At 41.9% G+C, this 16,467-nt stretch overlaps 1 protein-coding gene across 5 annotated transcripts in view; it reads right to left on the reverse strand.

Annotated features, from left to right (window-relative positions):
* The window catches only part of STK4 (serine/threonine kinase 4), an 88,668-nt gene that overhangs the window by 18,265 nt on the left and 53,936 nt on the right, over positions 1 to 16,467 (reverse strand). The window contains exon 11 of one of the 5 annotated variants that reach the window (XM_047771022.1): positions 9,627 to 10,314. The exons of the other annotated variants lie outside the window; for them this stretch is intronic. Coding sequence (XP_047626978.1) covers positions 10,282 to 10,314 — 33 coding nt within the window. The 3' untranslated portion in view covers positions 9,627 to 10,281. Of the gene's footprint in view, positions 1 to 9,626; positions 10,315 to 16,467 lie in introns of those variants that run through there. 5 annotated transcript variants of the gene reach the window in all.

Genomic DNA, 16,467 nt, shown 5'->3' on the forward strand with positions numbered 1-16,467 from the left:
GGCCATCAGAATGATCATTTTATAAATGTTTCTAATGGTATGAGAAAATGGTAAGTGAAAAAAAAATCAAGATGCCATATTATGCACACAGAATGATCTCAGCTGTTTACAACAATATACAAGTATAAAAAATCTGGAACCAAATACATTAAAATGTAAACTGATTATTGCTGGGGGTGGTGGAACCGTAGGAGAAATTTTCTTCTCTAAGCTTTTCAATTTCTAAACTTTATATAATAGGTATGTATTCTTTTTACACTTGAAAGGGGGTGGGGGGGAATAGCATAGCAATGGCCTAGAAGAGCAAACCAACACTAAAAAAGAAGACGAGAAATAGCATTTATTAAGTGTTTACTACTGGCCAGGCACTGCTCTTAGTGCCTTACATGCATTATCACATTTGGTTTTCACAACAGCCCTATGAGGTGGGTGTGATTTTCTCTGCATTTGACAGATAAGGAACCTAAAGGTTAGCCAGGTGATGTGACACATGGAGAAGATGGGACGTGAAGCCTTACAGGATGACTGCTGGTTTTAACCACTACCTATACAGCCTCTCGGCCAAAGCAGCAGAATCTGCCTTTCTACTTGCAGATTGGACCAAAAAGCATCAGTGCTAAAATCTTCTTTAAAAGACACTATTAAGGAGTCCCCTTGGGGCACAGTGGGTTAGCATCCAGCACTGTCACTGCAGCAGCTTGGGTCACTGCTATGGCTTAGGTGCAATCCCTGGCCCAGGAACTTCTGCATGCCATGGGCATGGGCATGCAAGAAAAGGACACTTAGGAGAATTTAGGAGAATATGACTACCAAAGAGGAATCTGCAAAGATGCTGAGGTTCCAAGTATGTTTTCAAACTAGAAGAGCTAAAAGCACTTCTAATTAAAGTTTTTATTTTATTTATTTATTTATTTATTTTTGTCTTTTGTCTTTTTGTTGTTGTTGTTGCTATTTCTTGGGCCGCTCCCACGGCATATGGAGGTTCCCAGGCTAGGGGCTGAATCGGAGCCGGAGCCACCGGCCTACGCCAGAGCCACAGCAACGCGGGATCCGAGCCGCGTCTGCAACCTACACCACAGCTCACGGCAATGCCGGATCGTTAACCCACTGAGCAAGGGCAGGGACCGAACCCGCAACCTCATGGTTCCTAATCGGATTCGTTAACCACTGCGCCACGACGGGAACTCCTAATTAAAGTTTTTATAAAGAAAACCCGTATGGAGAGTTCCCGTTGTGGCGTGGTGGTAACAAATCCGACTAGTATCCATGAGGATGTGGGTTGGATCCTTGACCTCGCTCAGTGGGTTGGGGATCCCATGTTGCCGTGAGCTGTAGTGCAGGTCGCAGACACAGCTTGGATCCTATGTTGCTGAGGCTGTGGCTGACAGCTATAGCTCTGATTCGACTCCTAGCCTGGGAACTTCCATATGCCATGGGTGTAGCCCTAAAAAAAAAAAAAAAAAAAAAAAAACAATATGAAAGAGCAAATCATCACTGCAGGTGAATATAATATATACCAACACAACAAATTCCATCCACAATTTAATTCTACAATATAAGAAAATGCTGGGAATCACTGTCAAAGAAAGGCCTTGGATATCTATTTCTCAAACTGCCAAGACAAAATAAAAACATTTTAAAATTACAATTACTAGGATGTGGACAGAGGATCCGAACTTGCCCCCCAAATATAAAGTCCCCAGCAAAAGAGGCACTAACCATCAGAAGCTAGAGAGTAGAAAGGAGCTTAAGAGAAACATAAAAAGCATTGTACCTGATGCCAAACTACATAACCTGTAACCAGCCTAAGAGGACCCCCTGGCTCTTTTTCAGTCCAGCACTGAAGGCTGTTTGGTCAGAAATAATCAATTTTGCTTGGCAAAAAAAGGCATCAAGACACAGAAGTGCTCTGGATCAAATTCTGTAGAATCAGCTTATTTGAGATGCATTAAAGTTAATGCCAAAACCAATATGGTGTTCTGTTCGCGGCTCCTTTCGAGAGGTTTTAAAAGCAGAAAAATATTTTAGATCAAAGTTTGAAGTAGAAACTTGCTATCCGTAAAAACAAGCCACTTTTAGACATTAGAAGCCATCAAGATTTGGTAATTCCAAATTCACCATGTACATTAAAAATTGTTGGTTGTTACAAAAATTGGCTGGCTGTTTAGAAAAATATGAAGCTGAATCGCTTTATTCTTTACACCAGGACACATTCCAGACAGAATAAATATTGAAAAAGAAAAAGTAAACATTCTAAAACAATGTAAGGGTTAATATTTGTATAATGTTGGGATCTGAAAGACTTCTAAACAGCACATACAATTCCAGAAACCACAAAGGAAAAGCTGCTAAATCAAAATACATCAAATTAAAAATACTTGAACAGATAAGTAATGAGATCCTGCTGTATAGCACAGGGAACTCTATCTAGTCACTTGTGATGGAGCATGGTGGAGGATTACGTGAGAAAAAGAATGTATATATCTATGTGTGACTGGGTCACTTTGCTCTATAGGACAAAACTGACAGAACACCGTACACCGAGTATAATGGAAAAAATAAAAACCATTTTAAAAATACTGATGAAACAGTATTTTAAAGTTTTTTAAAAATAGCAAAATATTTTTTATACGTTTAAAGGTTCACAATCTTAACATAAGAAGAACTCTTGAGATCAATTAAAAAAAAGTCAGAATTCTGTTGATAGAGAACACAAACTGACAATTTCAGACACCGAAACAACAGGAGAATCTGACAATCCATATCACAATCTCAAATTTATAAAGTTTGACCCAAGCATTCTACTTGCAGGAAATCATTCCAAGGACATGCATTTTGCAAAGATGTTCATTCAAACAATGTTTAATATTAAAAAGCCAGAAGCCACCTAAAAGTTCATGATTTGGGGATTACTTAAATCAGAGGTCACAAATGCAGATGTTTTCAGGGACTGGCACAGGTAAGAAAAATGAGTTCAACAGGCCAAATTTAAAACAGGGCAACAGGAAGTGGTGTGATGTGTGGTGAACCAGAGCGCTCAGACCCATTTCAGTAAGCAAACTATGTGTGCCTGGGCCAAACTGCCTTTCCCTTCCCCGGTCCTCACAGCCTCTCAGGGTTGTGCTGCAGCCTGGTCTCTCTGCACCAACCCCCGCCCCAGCCCCCTGCCTAGGAGGATCCCCTTACTGGGACCATGTGATGCTCATGTACCCGGTTGCACTGCAGTGATGCAGCACCAGTGGCTCCCAGGATTGGATGAAACCTTCAAGGTCATCTAGTCCACACGCTTCCTGGAGGCTACGTGCCACCTTGTTGAACAGGCCCTGGGACAGGAGGTAGATGGGGAAAGAGAAGCCAGGGATGGCGTGGAAGGCCAGCAGTCAGGGAAGCAGGCGTGCCTGTGGGATTTTCATCTTTCACAAGAACAAAACTGAGACGGGACGAGAGGTCGAGATGGGACGAGAGGTAGGGTGAAGGAAAAAAGGTGAAATCCTCCGCATGGCAGACCTTCTGTATAACTGCTACATAAAACTCCACATAGTGATCAAATGGCAGGAGCTTAAGCACTATTTCTTAAAAAATGGTCACATGAAGCGCTGGATTCATAGCAGCACTGTCAAGCATTCCTTCAGGAGTAAACGCTGGGGCAGCTGTTGCCCTCATTAACTGAGCTGGCACACGGAAGGGCTGCCACATCGTGATGCGACAGATGATATGTACGGTATTTTTACCACAAGGAACCGGTTTAAATGAATCCTAGAATGGTCGTAATTTATCACTGCAGTCTCAGCAGCACATCGAAAGTGGGAAATGTCCACCTGAGTCCAGAATGGAACCCTTCTCCCCAGGGCAAATAACTCGATGCTCGGTCCTGCCACATCTGGGGGTAAGGACACTTGGGAGAGAACAGCCAATTCCTTGACTTTACTTCATTTTGAACACCACTCCCTTAAGATTTTTCAAACTCCTAAACAGGTACATCAGATGGAGAACAGATTAGTGGTTGCCACCAGTTAGGAGATGGGGTGGGGAGGGTGTACCTATAAAACCCAACAGGAGGAATCTTGATGGTGAGGGAATTATTCTTTCGTCCAGATGGGTGATCATCTTCCGTCTTCACGGATGAATGTCCATATCCTGGTTGTGAAACTGTGCCATGATTCTGCAAGATGTTACCACTGGGGAAAGTTGGGTATAGAGTACACAAGATCTCTCTGTATTATTATTATTATTACTGGCTGCCCTGCGGCATATGGAGTTCCCAGGCCAGGTATCAGATCTAAGCCAAAGTTGTAACCCATGCCACAGCTGCAGCAATGTCAGATCCTTAATCCACCGTGCCAGGCTAGGGATTGAACCTGTGTCCCAGAGCAGCAGAGACGCCCCAATCCTCCTATATTATTTCTTACAATTGCATGTGAATCTATGCTTATCTCAAAATGAAAAGCCTAGTCTTTTCTTTAAAAAAAGAATATAAATAAAGTTTTTAAAAAGATGTCTGCAGGCTACAAAATCCTAGAAGAGTCTTTACTATGACTGCACTGAATAAAGAGCAAACAGAAGGGATCAGTGGGGCTATAAAGCAGATTTGCTCTTCCTCCAGCACTGGCCACCTCCTGATCCGATGTGTGTGATGGGAACTCAGCTATTCAAATAGGGGACCTGCCAGCTGATGGCTCCAGATACTCTATTGGTCTGCCTGGATCTCTCAATATCATTTTCTCTATCTCATTCTCTCTCTCTCTCTCTCTCTCTCTCTCTCTCCTCTCTCTCTCTCTCTCTCTCTCTCTCACACACACACACACACACACACACACACGAGCTATTCTATGCTAACAACTGCACCATCAGGATTAAAGCTGTTTTGAACACAGATTGGGGAGTTCCCATTGTGGCTCAATGAGTTAAGAACCTGACTACTATCCATGAGGATATATGTTTGATCCCTGGCCTAGCTCAGTAGGTTAAGGACCCAGCGTTGCTGTGAGCTATGGTGTAGGTCTGATTCCACCCCTGGCCCAGGAACTTCCATATGCTACAGGTGCAACCTTAAAAAGATAAAAAAAAAAAAAAAGGACATAGATGTGGGAACATTCCAGGTCCTACAGCTTCCAGGCAGGGACAGAAGGGGAGCACTCTCATCAGAGAAAACACAAAAGGTCTGTATGAATCAGTAATTTTGATATTGAAGCCCCATGAACAAGAAAGTCACAGAGAATTAAGCTCACCTTAGGTATTAAATAAATACCTCAAAGCAAACACCATTTACTGAGGAAGTGGGAGTGGCGGCAGGGCCCACCAAGGAACTGTGAAATGAGTTCGGGGCTTGCCTCCTGCCTCTCTGGTTCAGGGCGACCCGCCACATGGCCTTCAACTCTTCCTCGGCCAGTTCATCTCTCCCCGCTCAGTCTCACACACGCATGTACAATTTACTGAATGCCGACAGCGCATCAGGCACTCAAACGCTTCGAAAGCCTCTTCTAATGTAATCTTCTCTGTAACCCTGAGGAAAATAGGATGAGGCGCTTCCTTCCAGGTTAAGCACCTTGCCGAGAGTTACAGATCTCATCCACAGTGAAGCCGGGACTGAAGCCAGGTCTGCCTGGCTCTTGCTCAGTGTGTTACCCTGCCTCCTGCGTCCATTTTGGTTTCCAGGGTGTCCAGCGCCCCTCCATGCATTTTAAAAGGACAGGGGAAAATCTTACATATGCCAAGCATCTTTTATATGCTTTAGTCAGGCTATCTCTTGAGGCTCAAATCACCCCTTCAACAGGTATGCATTTTCTCCTGGGCTTAAAGATTAGCAGACAAAAGCTGAGAGAATTTGAGGGCTCTTGAGGGCTTTTTGTTGTTGTTGTTGCTATTTCTTGGGCAGCTCCCGCGGCATATGGAGGTTCCCAGGCTAGGGGTCAAATCGGAGCTGTAGCCACTGGCCTACACCAGAGCCACAGCAACGCGGGATCCGAGCTGCATCTGCAACCTACACCACAGCTCACGGCAACGCCGGATCGTTAACCCACTGAGCAAGGGCAGGGACTGAACCCGCAACCTCATGGTTCCTAGTCGGATTCGTTAACCACTGCACCACGACGGGAACTCCTCTTGAGGACTTTTTAATCTCACTTTTATTGAGCAGATGAAGAAACAAGAGACCCAGAGAGAGGAGGCAACTTGCTCAAGGACACAAAGCTAGTTACTGTCAGGGCCGAGATCTGATTCCCAACCCACGGCTCTTTAGTCCACACACTCACTCTGAAAGGAATCAACAGATTAATAATAGAGCAGGAACGCCAGGCACTTTGCTAGATGCCTTACATGTTTATCCAGCTCTGACCTGGGGATTCCTAGCACTGCTGCTCCAGTCAATGGTTTCTCCTACCATTTATATCACAGAAGGGGGGGAAAACCCTTGAACTTCACACCTATCAATTTTTCCAGCTGATTGACATACTCTTGTACACACAGATGAATGGATATTACAGAAAGAAAACATGAAAGATTTGGAAAGTTTTTCCAAAAAGGCACAAGGGGTTCAAACAATGTAATCAAACAACCCATTCCGAGCACCTGTGCACCAGGGCAATTTGCCAGGTGCTGGGCACCGCAGAGAAAGAAAATTCGGCACCGGAATCAGATCAACACTCACCATCTGCACGTGTATGGCCCTGCTCAGAACAGAAGCATGTTATTCTGAGGAAAACAATGGTCTTGGCATCGGCAAATTCAAGTTGAAAGGTGAGCTTCATCACTCCCGGATCATGTGCTGTGCGTGGGACACACCAGGAGGCTCTGAGCCTCTGTCGCATGAGTGGGCACCCCAGTTGCTGCCAGGATGCTGTGAGAGGCAAGTGGGACGAGACTTCTGCAGGGACCCAGCACATGATAAGCACCCAGCACCTGCTATTCTCATCATTTCTTCTCGAAATCTACCACTTGAGAGAGGGAGTGTCCTCATCAATAAAACTTAAAATAAGACAAATGGGGAATCAGGGAGGTATTAGTCAGAGGGCACAGAATTCAGGCACACAAGACGAAAAAGCCTTGGCGATCTACCCCACTGCACGGCGCCTACGGTTTACAGTCCTGTGTTGTACAGACTTTAAAATCTTCCAAGAGGGTAGGTCTTACATTGTGTTTCTATCATATACATAATAATAACAGTAATAAATTAAGAAGTTGGGGGGGAGAGAAAAGATAATGAGCAATCAATATGAAGGTTACTGGAGTGAGAGGGACAAACTATTGGGTCTGAGACCCTCTATAAGGATGTATTGTACAACACAGGGAATAGAGCCAATATTTTGTAAGAACTATAAATGGAGTAGAACCTTTAAAAACTATAAAAATCTTAAAAATTAATTTTTAAAAGATTACTAAAAATATTCAGTATCTACCACTAAAGTAAGAAAAGGTGATATTAAAGAGATACTATGAGAGATATTATTCAGTATCTACCACTAAGATAAGAAAAGTCAATTTACAGAAAAGCTAATACTAAAGAGGTATTACACCTCTCTCAAGGAAAAATTCAGGAAGAAATGCGTGAATGAGACTGAAAGGCAGGCCAAGACACAGACGCCACCAGAGGCTATATCAGGTGTTTGCTATAGTCATTAAGACTCCTCTACAAGAGCTACCTTAGGAGTTCCCATCATAGTTAAGTGGTTAACGAATCCAACCAGGAACCATAAGGATGCGGGTTCGATCCCTGGCCTTGCTCAGTGGGTTAAGGACCCGGTGTTGCCGTGAGCTGTGATTCACGGTGCAGACGTGGCTTGGATCTGGTGTGGCTGTGGCTGCGGTGTAGACCAGCAGCTACAGCTCTGATAAGACCCTTAGCCTGGGAACCTCCGTATGACGTGGTTGTGGCCCTAAAAAGACAAAAAAAGAAAACAAAAAAAGGAGAGAAAGATACCTTTGTTTTCACAGAGGTTATATTTGGTCAAAACTCAAAGTGTTTTGGAAATAATAACGCCTTTTCATAGTTAGCATGACACTTCCTGAACAACAGCACAGTTACTGTAAAACCCATGGTTCCAAAGTATATAACAAAGAACATCAAAAGAAAGTTAAAAATTACACTGTCCCAACAGGGAAATTACTTATGTAAATAATTAATGAAATGTAAAGCTTGTCAATCTGCATTGTGTTCATAATAAACATGAAAAAAATCATTCAGGCCAATAATAAATACTGTTCCAGTGTCACAAAATTCCCAGTAAGGCTCAATAAACCTGAAAGCATTCTTCCTGGTCACTACAGCTCCCGTCACACGTTATTTCAGAAAGAGGAGTCTTTCAGCTGCTTTGTAAAGTTAATTAAGTACCTACTACCTTGCTGGAACTCACACCAGCTTTTTGTTTTGTTTTGTTTTTCATGTGCGAAAACAGCCAAGAATTAACAGAGACAGGAGGCAGTCCGGGATCTGGGTTCTAGACTTGACTCTGGCTTTAAGTAGGAAAGTTGCCTTTTGGTGTCTGGATTTCAGATCCTCGAACTATAAGAGGGGGAAGAAACTTTGTCTTGCTTCCCTCAGAAGTACACTGTGAGAATCATCAAACCAGAGAGGAAGATATGAATGTACCTGTAACTATACTGAATGCTGTGCTAACCTAATGTGATGATAATTTTACTATCATGAGCAAACAGATGCATACAGAAGTCTGGGCTTAATTGCTTCTATGGCCTTGTCTCTGGATTATCCATTATTGTTCAAAGATCTAATTTTTTTTTACAAAGGTAAAATCAAAAGTAAAATAATAATAAAATAAGCTATAATACTAAGACACAATGAACCAAAACCAAACATAAACAGCCTTATAATTCTCTACTAATAGAATTCTATCACTGTTCTAAAGGTTCAAATAACCCTAATCTACATTTCATTCGATCTTTCCTCTATAACCCTGGAGAAAAAGCGGGATAGGTGGAATTATGCTTGATTTTTATAGAACACAAACCTGAAAGAGAAAAGTCACTCATCTCAGCTCCCAGCTAAAGCCAAGGCCATTCAACCCTCTTCTGACATAATTTAATGTTCACTCTCCTGGTCTATGTTACAAGGTACCCCTAGTTTCAAGGAAACTCACTTCACGCAATGTCCACCTTCCAGGCTGATGAAGTGATATCATTAATTTTACACAACTGGCAACCTCTCTGCATCACAAGGAAATTATTCCACCCAGGAAGCTGTGCACACAAGAAGCACAAGGGCGGCATCTATTGGTGAAATGTGTGTGCTGCAATTGGAAGTGGTCTGAGTGTTTCAAGATTCGAAAAATATCAGCAATGCTAAGAGTTTATGAAATGAGGGGTGGGTACAAAGGAAAACTACATAGAGCAGAGAAGTAAGGGAAAGCAAAAAAGCATTGGGGAGTTCCAAAAGTGAAACACGGAGTCCTAGTGGTGGCTCAGCCGGTTAAGGATCCGACGCTGTCTCTGTGAGGATGTGGGTTTGATCCCTGGCCCTGCTCAGTGGGTTAAGGATCCAGCATTGCTGCGGCCATGGTGTAGGCCGACAGCTGCAGCTCCAATTCGACCCCTAGCCTGGGAACTTCCATATGCCGCAGGTGCGGCTATAAAAAGAAAAAAAATTTTTCAATTAAAAAATAAAAATACCAATGATACACATGACCACTTTGGGGGTAATCAAATTCCAGCTGGTAAGAGTTCTGACTCCTTTCTTTTGGGGGACTATATCTCCGGTTTTACAATGAAGGTCAATGGCAAATCAATGGGGAAAGGGGTTTAGGGGGCTGAAATTTCCTTTGTGGATGACGTTTCAAAAAAGGAAGGGACGGTGGAGGGAAAGAAGGACATTAACATTTATGAAATGCCTATTATGTCGAGGGCACTTTACATGCATTACCACACTTAATTCTCACTCACACACAAAATCTACCCTAAAGGCAGTAGTAGTATCTCCATTCTGTAGTGAAGAAACTGAGGCAGAGAGAGAAACTGGCCCCAAACTACTCAGTAAAGTCAGGATTACAAATCTAACAGTCAGACCGCAGTGATCTAAACTGCCTTGGTAAATATACCACCTCAACCCAAACAGCAGTCACCTAGCACACAGGCATGATATATTTGCTTAGACCCAACTGCAACCTTAAAAGACCCTCTAAATATATGTGAAATCTAACATTTTCCTGCCCCAAAACTTGGATGTAGAGAACAACCAATACGCACAATGAGTTGTGTCTTTACGGTACAATAAATAACCTCAATCAGCCTTCTCCTCACCAAATCATCTTCTCAATCCCTTTCTTCCTTACATTGTCAGCTCAAAATCTTGGTAACATCAGCATCGAACTGCAACGGTGAGATGAAGAAAGAAAGAGAGACATGCCTTCCATTCAGTTTAAAACTATCCGTGCTTGGGGTGAACATGGCATCAAAGACAAAAGAAGCTCAATTCTGTTGTACTTCATTTGAGGGATGAAGCACAGGGATTTTTAAGTAAAGGTTGTCACATCTGGGGAGGGAAGGAAGTACTACATTTCTGGGAATGAGAAAAGGCCTGTGTCATGTCTTTCCTTTCAGAAGCACAAGAGGAAATACTAGCTAGGTTCAGCCTCCTACCAGAGATTCTGTCTTTGGATGGGGGTGAGAAAATCGGCATAAATCTTTTCCTGCCTTCTCAATATTTCACGTCCCAGGAATACAGACGACTGACCTGCTAAGACTTGTCCATGTGGGGAAAAAAAGAGGAGGGGAAGTAAAGAAGACTGAAGAAGGCATCCGACAGCTCAAAGGACGAAGAGTGAAAAAAGATAGGTCTAGGTAACTGAGACCACAATTCAATGTCATGGCTGTGGATTCAGCCGTAAAAAAAGGAATTTGCACTCATCTCAGCTGAAAATGGAAAATTCTGCTTTCTAGATTAATAACCAAAGTACATTTTAAAACGCTTAGAACCTTCTGGCTGCTGAAAAGTAATACTAAACTTGGAGTTGTTTTCCTTTTTCTTTTCTCAACTTCATATTTAGCAAAACTAAAGTAATGGACCCAAATCTGGCTTCGACTGTAATGAGATCCAAACCTAAGAAATTTCAGGTTCTGATTGCAAGAGTTAGGAATCCCGGGACTCTAGGGAGTCCTTCAGTTCTTAATACCAACCTGGCAACATTCTGCTACCTGGAGCATCTACCAATGTTTGCCAGGACACTGATTACGCATGCCCCTGTGAGACAGGTGTTTCCACTAAATTAGAGCCTAGGAACTTCATTAGAGTCAAGCTTAACCAATGGAGGCTGGGATATTTAAGGACATGCATTATTTTTTAAAACCTCATTTTGAAACAAATGGACAATAAGTTCAAAGACAATGTTTTGAGAGTGTTTCTATAAAATGGCAGAGTTTCAGGCTGCAGATATTTGGGTTCCCAGAAAACATTAAGATGCATCCTTGAGAGTGTTAATTTAAACATGAGTATATAAAACATTTCTGCCACTATATCAATCTCGAGTTTAAATTATAAATAAGGTAGCAATAATTCTCATCTCTCGCCAATTTCTAAAGTGTACAGCCAAAAGCAAAAATGAGTACTTGACTAGGTCCCGACATTCAGTAAAGCCTGTTTATAAAAACCTAAAGAAATCTCTACTTCACAATCCAATTTGGAGCCCTGATCTAGGAAAGAATGGTTAAGATGAAATCTCAGAAAATCATAGGCTGCTGTCACCCTCCAGGGAGAAACTCAGGGCTAAAATTTATCCTTCCCTACCACAAAAAGCCATCCAAATGGTGTTTAACTATCCATGGAATACAAACAATCCTGTTCAGGCGCTGTTACTTTTATCCAATTAATTCTGAATTAACAGTGCAGTGGTTTTATATCCTGATGGACCCATTATCACACAACTTCAGAGGGATGTCCGCTTAGCTCTCTGTGCTGCATTAGGATTCTATTTTTAATTTCTCTGATACATCAAAGAAAAATATGGAAGAGTACTAAATATTTCCAGAAAAAGTAAGGGCACACTGGCCACTAACTCCACCTAAAGGGCTCACTGTCCCCCGTCTCCCCCTTCCTCATCCACCCACACCCTCCAGGCTCCAAATACAATCACTTAGGCTTCATGGCCATTCCACACCCTCTAACGCCTCCACACACGCTTCCCCCTCTCTGTCGCTCCACCTCTGGTGCCCTTTCCCACCTCCAGAATTCTTTTTTTTTTTTAAGGGCTGCACCTGTGGCATATGGAGGTTCTCAAGCTAGGGGTCAAATTGGAGCTGGAGCTGGAGCTGCCGGCCTACGCCTCAGTCACAGGAACTCGGGATCTAAGCCACATCTTCGACCTACACTACAGCTCACCGCAATGCCGGATCCTTAACCCACTGAGTGAGGCCAAGGATCGAACCTGCATCCTCATGGACTAGTCCGGTTCATTAACCACTGAGCCACGACAGGAACTCTCAGAATTCTTATTCATTTTTCAAAATGCACTTCAAATGAGAGTTCTTGATACCTCCTCTGGGGTTCTTTTTGCTGAAGTTCTTGCTCCCTCTTCTGGGCTCCTACAATACTTTTTATATGCGCATTATGAACAGAATTTACCAGAATAACCTAGAGAGAGGCCATAGAGTGTAAGTGGTTAGGAGGACAGGCCCTGGAGCCAAACTGCTTTGGTTCAAATCCCTGCTGGGTCACTAACTATCTGTATACTTTATTCAATTACTCCCTTTAAGCCTCTGTTCCCACCCATAAAACTGCAATAATATTGCCTACCTTCTGGGATGGTGATGAGGACTGAGCTAATATAAATAAGGACCTTAGACCAACGCCTAACACATAGCAAGTTCTCAATAAATGTAAGCTACTGGAGTTCCCATCGGGGTACAGCAGAAATGAATCTGACTAGGAACCATGAGGTTGCAGGTTCAATCCCTGGCCTGGATCAGCAGGTTAAGGATCCAGAGTTGCCGTGAGCTGCTGTGGAGGTCACAGAGGCAGCTCAGATCTGGTGTTGCTGTGGCTGTGGTGTAGGCCTGCAGCTGTAGCTCCGATTAGACCCCTCACCTGGGAACCTCCATATGCCGCGGGTACAGCCCTAAAAAAGTAAAAAATAAAAATAATAAATAAATAAATAAAGGTAAGCTATTATAGCAAAGGTATCAAAATTATTTGATTATCTATCGTTTCTGCTCCACTATGTACTTTCTTAGGGTAGTGATACCTGTTGAATTAATTCAGAGACTGTCTGAATTTAATTGAAAAGTATGTACTAACTTTGAGCCAGGCAATTGCTAGGTGTTAGAAATACAAAGATGAGTAAAAACCCCAGCTGTCAAGGATCTTATAGTCTTGGCTATTCACACATAGAGGACTTCAATGAACAGAGATTTAATTAATATGTGGGGGTCAGCTTTATTACTTTTTAAAGACTAAGTCATAAGAAATTTGGAAATTTGGAAATTTACGTCTTTTGAGTAAATAGGAAACTTCCTCAAAACCCAAGAGTTCATAATACCAAGAGCTAATAATCAGCAATCCTTGCAAAGTTAACAAGCTTGAAAAGTATTGTGGTTTATCTAGGTCTGCAGAAGCTCTGGCTAACTCTACTTAGACTAAAACCAGGAAAGTAGAAGTAGAATTTTAAAAAACGTATTTCACTCTATCTCTTAAGTGAGTAATAGGTTAATATAGTAATATACTCTTTTTTTTTGCCTTTTCTAGGGCCACTCTCGCGGCATATGGAGGTTCCCAGGCTAGGGGTCTAATCCGAGCTGTAGCCACCGGCCTATGCCAGAGCCACAGCAACGCGGGATCCGAGCCGCGTCTGCGACCTACACCACAGCTCACAGCAACGCCGGATCGTTAACGCACTGAGCAAGGGCAGGGATCGAACCCGCCACCTCATGGTTCCACTGCACTACGATGGGAACTCCTATAGTAATACACTCTTGCTGTAAAAACAGTTAAAACTAAAGTTCTCCTCAAAGGTAGTGACTCTTATGAAGCAGTTTTATATCCTATCATTTTACCTATGCAGTTGCATAAGTGCATAGATAACAAAAATATGCAGCATGGTTTGTGGTTTTTTAAAAAATGTACACAAATGGTATCACACCTCATTCTGCATTTTATCATCATTATGTAATAAATTCCTATACATACACAGGTATGTTTCTCAGCTCTATCCTCTGTACCAATGATTTATATTCTACTCTTCTGGCAAAATCACAATGTTTCATTATTGTGGTTTTGTGCATGTAAATCCAACCTCATTTGTCTTCTTGTCCAAAAGTATCTTGAATGTCTTCATGCAATTGCATTTCCATATAGGAAGTAACTATGGCATGATAAGAAACATCTATTATCTAGGTTTTCAAATATAACGATATAAAGTTAGCAACAATAATAATCAACAATAATACTCTCTTCCCAAATAACATTCTTCTCTCTCTAATAACATTCTCTCCTCCTTTCTGCTACTACAGTTTTTGGTATCTTCTTCCTTCTTTTTAAAAAAAAATTATTTTATGGCCACACCCAAGGCATATGGAAGTATCTGGGCCAGGGATCAAACCATTATGCAGCAGTGACCTACACCACAGCAGCGGCAAGCCAGATCCTTAACCCACTGTGCCACCGTGGGAACTCCCTCTTCTTCCTTTTTAACTTGACCAAATCTACCAAACGTCTGCTCCTTTCAAAGAACCAACTTTTGATTTTACTGATCAACTGTTTCTGTTTTCAATTTCATTAAATTCTGCTTTTATCTTTATTTTTGTCTTACAAGCTTTCTTGTATTCTAAAAAGAAAATGCCATTAAGGCTACAAATCGTCCTCTGAGTACCATTTTTGCTTCATCCTATAGGTTTAAATCACAGTGATCTGGATTTTGCATGGTTCTTATATTCATTTCTAAATAGTTTGTAATTCCTATTTTGATTTTATCTTTAAAGCAAGAATTACTTAGATATACTTTTACATTTCCAGGTGGAGTAAAGTGGGCTTAGCTAATTTATTACCACTGATTTTTAATTTTATTGTTTTATAGTCAGAGGATGTGGCTTATGTGATTTCTGTATTGAGATTTTTTTCCTGAGCACTTTAAAACACAGTCGAATTTTGCGACTATTCCACGTTTTAAAAGTTTCATAAATATCTGAAAAGTGCTCCCAACTTTGTTTTACAACCTTGTTAATGGTGTTAAGTCTTGTTTTTCTGCCTAATTGAAATGTCAAATTTCAAGAGAAGAATATGTAAGCCATCAACTGCAGTTTTCTCATTTTTCCTTGTATTTCTATCAGTTTTGGATAAATATACATGCTTAAAAGTTCATGACTTACGCCCTCTAGATCAAGCACACCTTTTAGCAATATAAAACATATCTGCTTCCCATGAAATAGCCCTTTGTCTTAGGTTCAATCTTATCTGGTATTAATACTGTTTCACCTCCCTTCTTTTAGTGAGTCCTTGCCTAGCGGATTGTTTTCCATTCCCATTTTTTAAACTTTTCAGTGGTATTTTATTTTAGTTATATCTCTTATAAATAGCATTTAGCTGAATTTTGACTTATTTTTTTACCCAAAGAGTTTGTCTTTTAATAGGCAATTTTTAATTAATTAATTTGTCTATTTATTTTTTAAATTTTTTATTATTTTGCTTTTTGGTGCCACACAGGTGGTAGGTATATGGAAGTTCCCAGGTCAGGCGTCGAATTGGAGCTGCAGCTGCCAGCCTACACCACAGTCTCAGCGATGGAGGAGCCAAGGCACATCTGAGACTATACCACAGTTCACGGCAACAATGGATCCCCAACCCACAGGGGAGGACAGCGATTGAACCCACATCCTCATAGATACTAGTTGGGTTCTTAACCTGCTAAGCCACAATGGGAACTCCCTTAACAGGTTATTTTAACGCACGCACATGTATTGTGACTGCTGATGTGTTTACAATGGACTGCTATCCTATGTGTCACGCTGCTCCTTACATGCACCCACTATGTCCTGCTTCAGAGCCTTGGTACATGTTCCCTCCACCTTCCCATGGCTGGCTTCCCTTCTTCATTTAGGTCTTGCCGAGTGTCCTGTCTCTTTGCAAGGCCTTCTCGCACACTAGTTTGTAATGTGCTTTTTTTTTTTTTTTTAATAGCCATTATTGGAGGTTCCCGTTGTGGCTCAGTAGTTAACGAATCCAACTAGGAACCATGAGGTTGTGGGTTCGATCCCTGGCCTCACTCAGTAGGTTAAGGATCTGGCGTTACCCTGAGCTGTGGTGTAGGTCACAGACGCAGCTCAGATCTGATGTGGCTGTGGCTGGCAGCTGTAGCTCCAGTTCCACCCCTAGCCTGGGAACCTCCATATTCCATGAGTGCAGCCCTAAAAAGCAAAAAAACAAAAAAAAGCCATTATTCCCTGAACTGGTCTGTCACCTGACTTCATGTTTATTTCCCTCACCATACTGGCAACTCCAGAAGAGTGTGGGCCTTGCCCGTCTTATTCATCCGCTTG

Source organism: Phacochoerus africanus, chromosome 3 (assembly GCF_016906955.1).
Source record: "Phacochoerus africanus isolate WHEZ1 chromosome 3, ROS_Pafr_v1, whole genome shotgun sequence".
Taxonomy (NCBI): domain Eukaryota; kingdom Metazoa; phylum Chordata; class Mammalia; order Artiodactyla; family Suidae; genus Phacochoerus; species Phacochoerus africanus.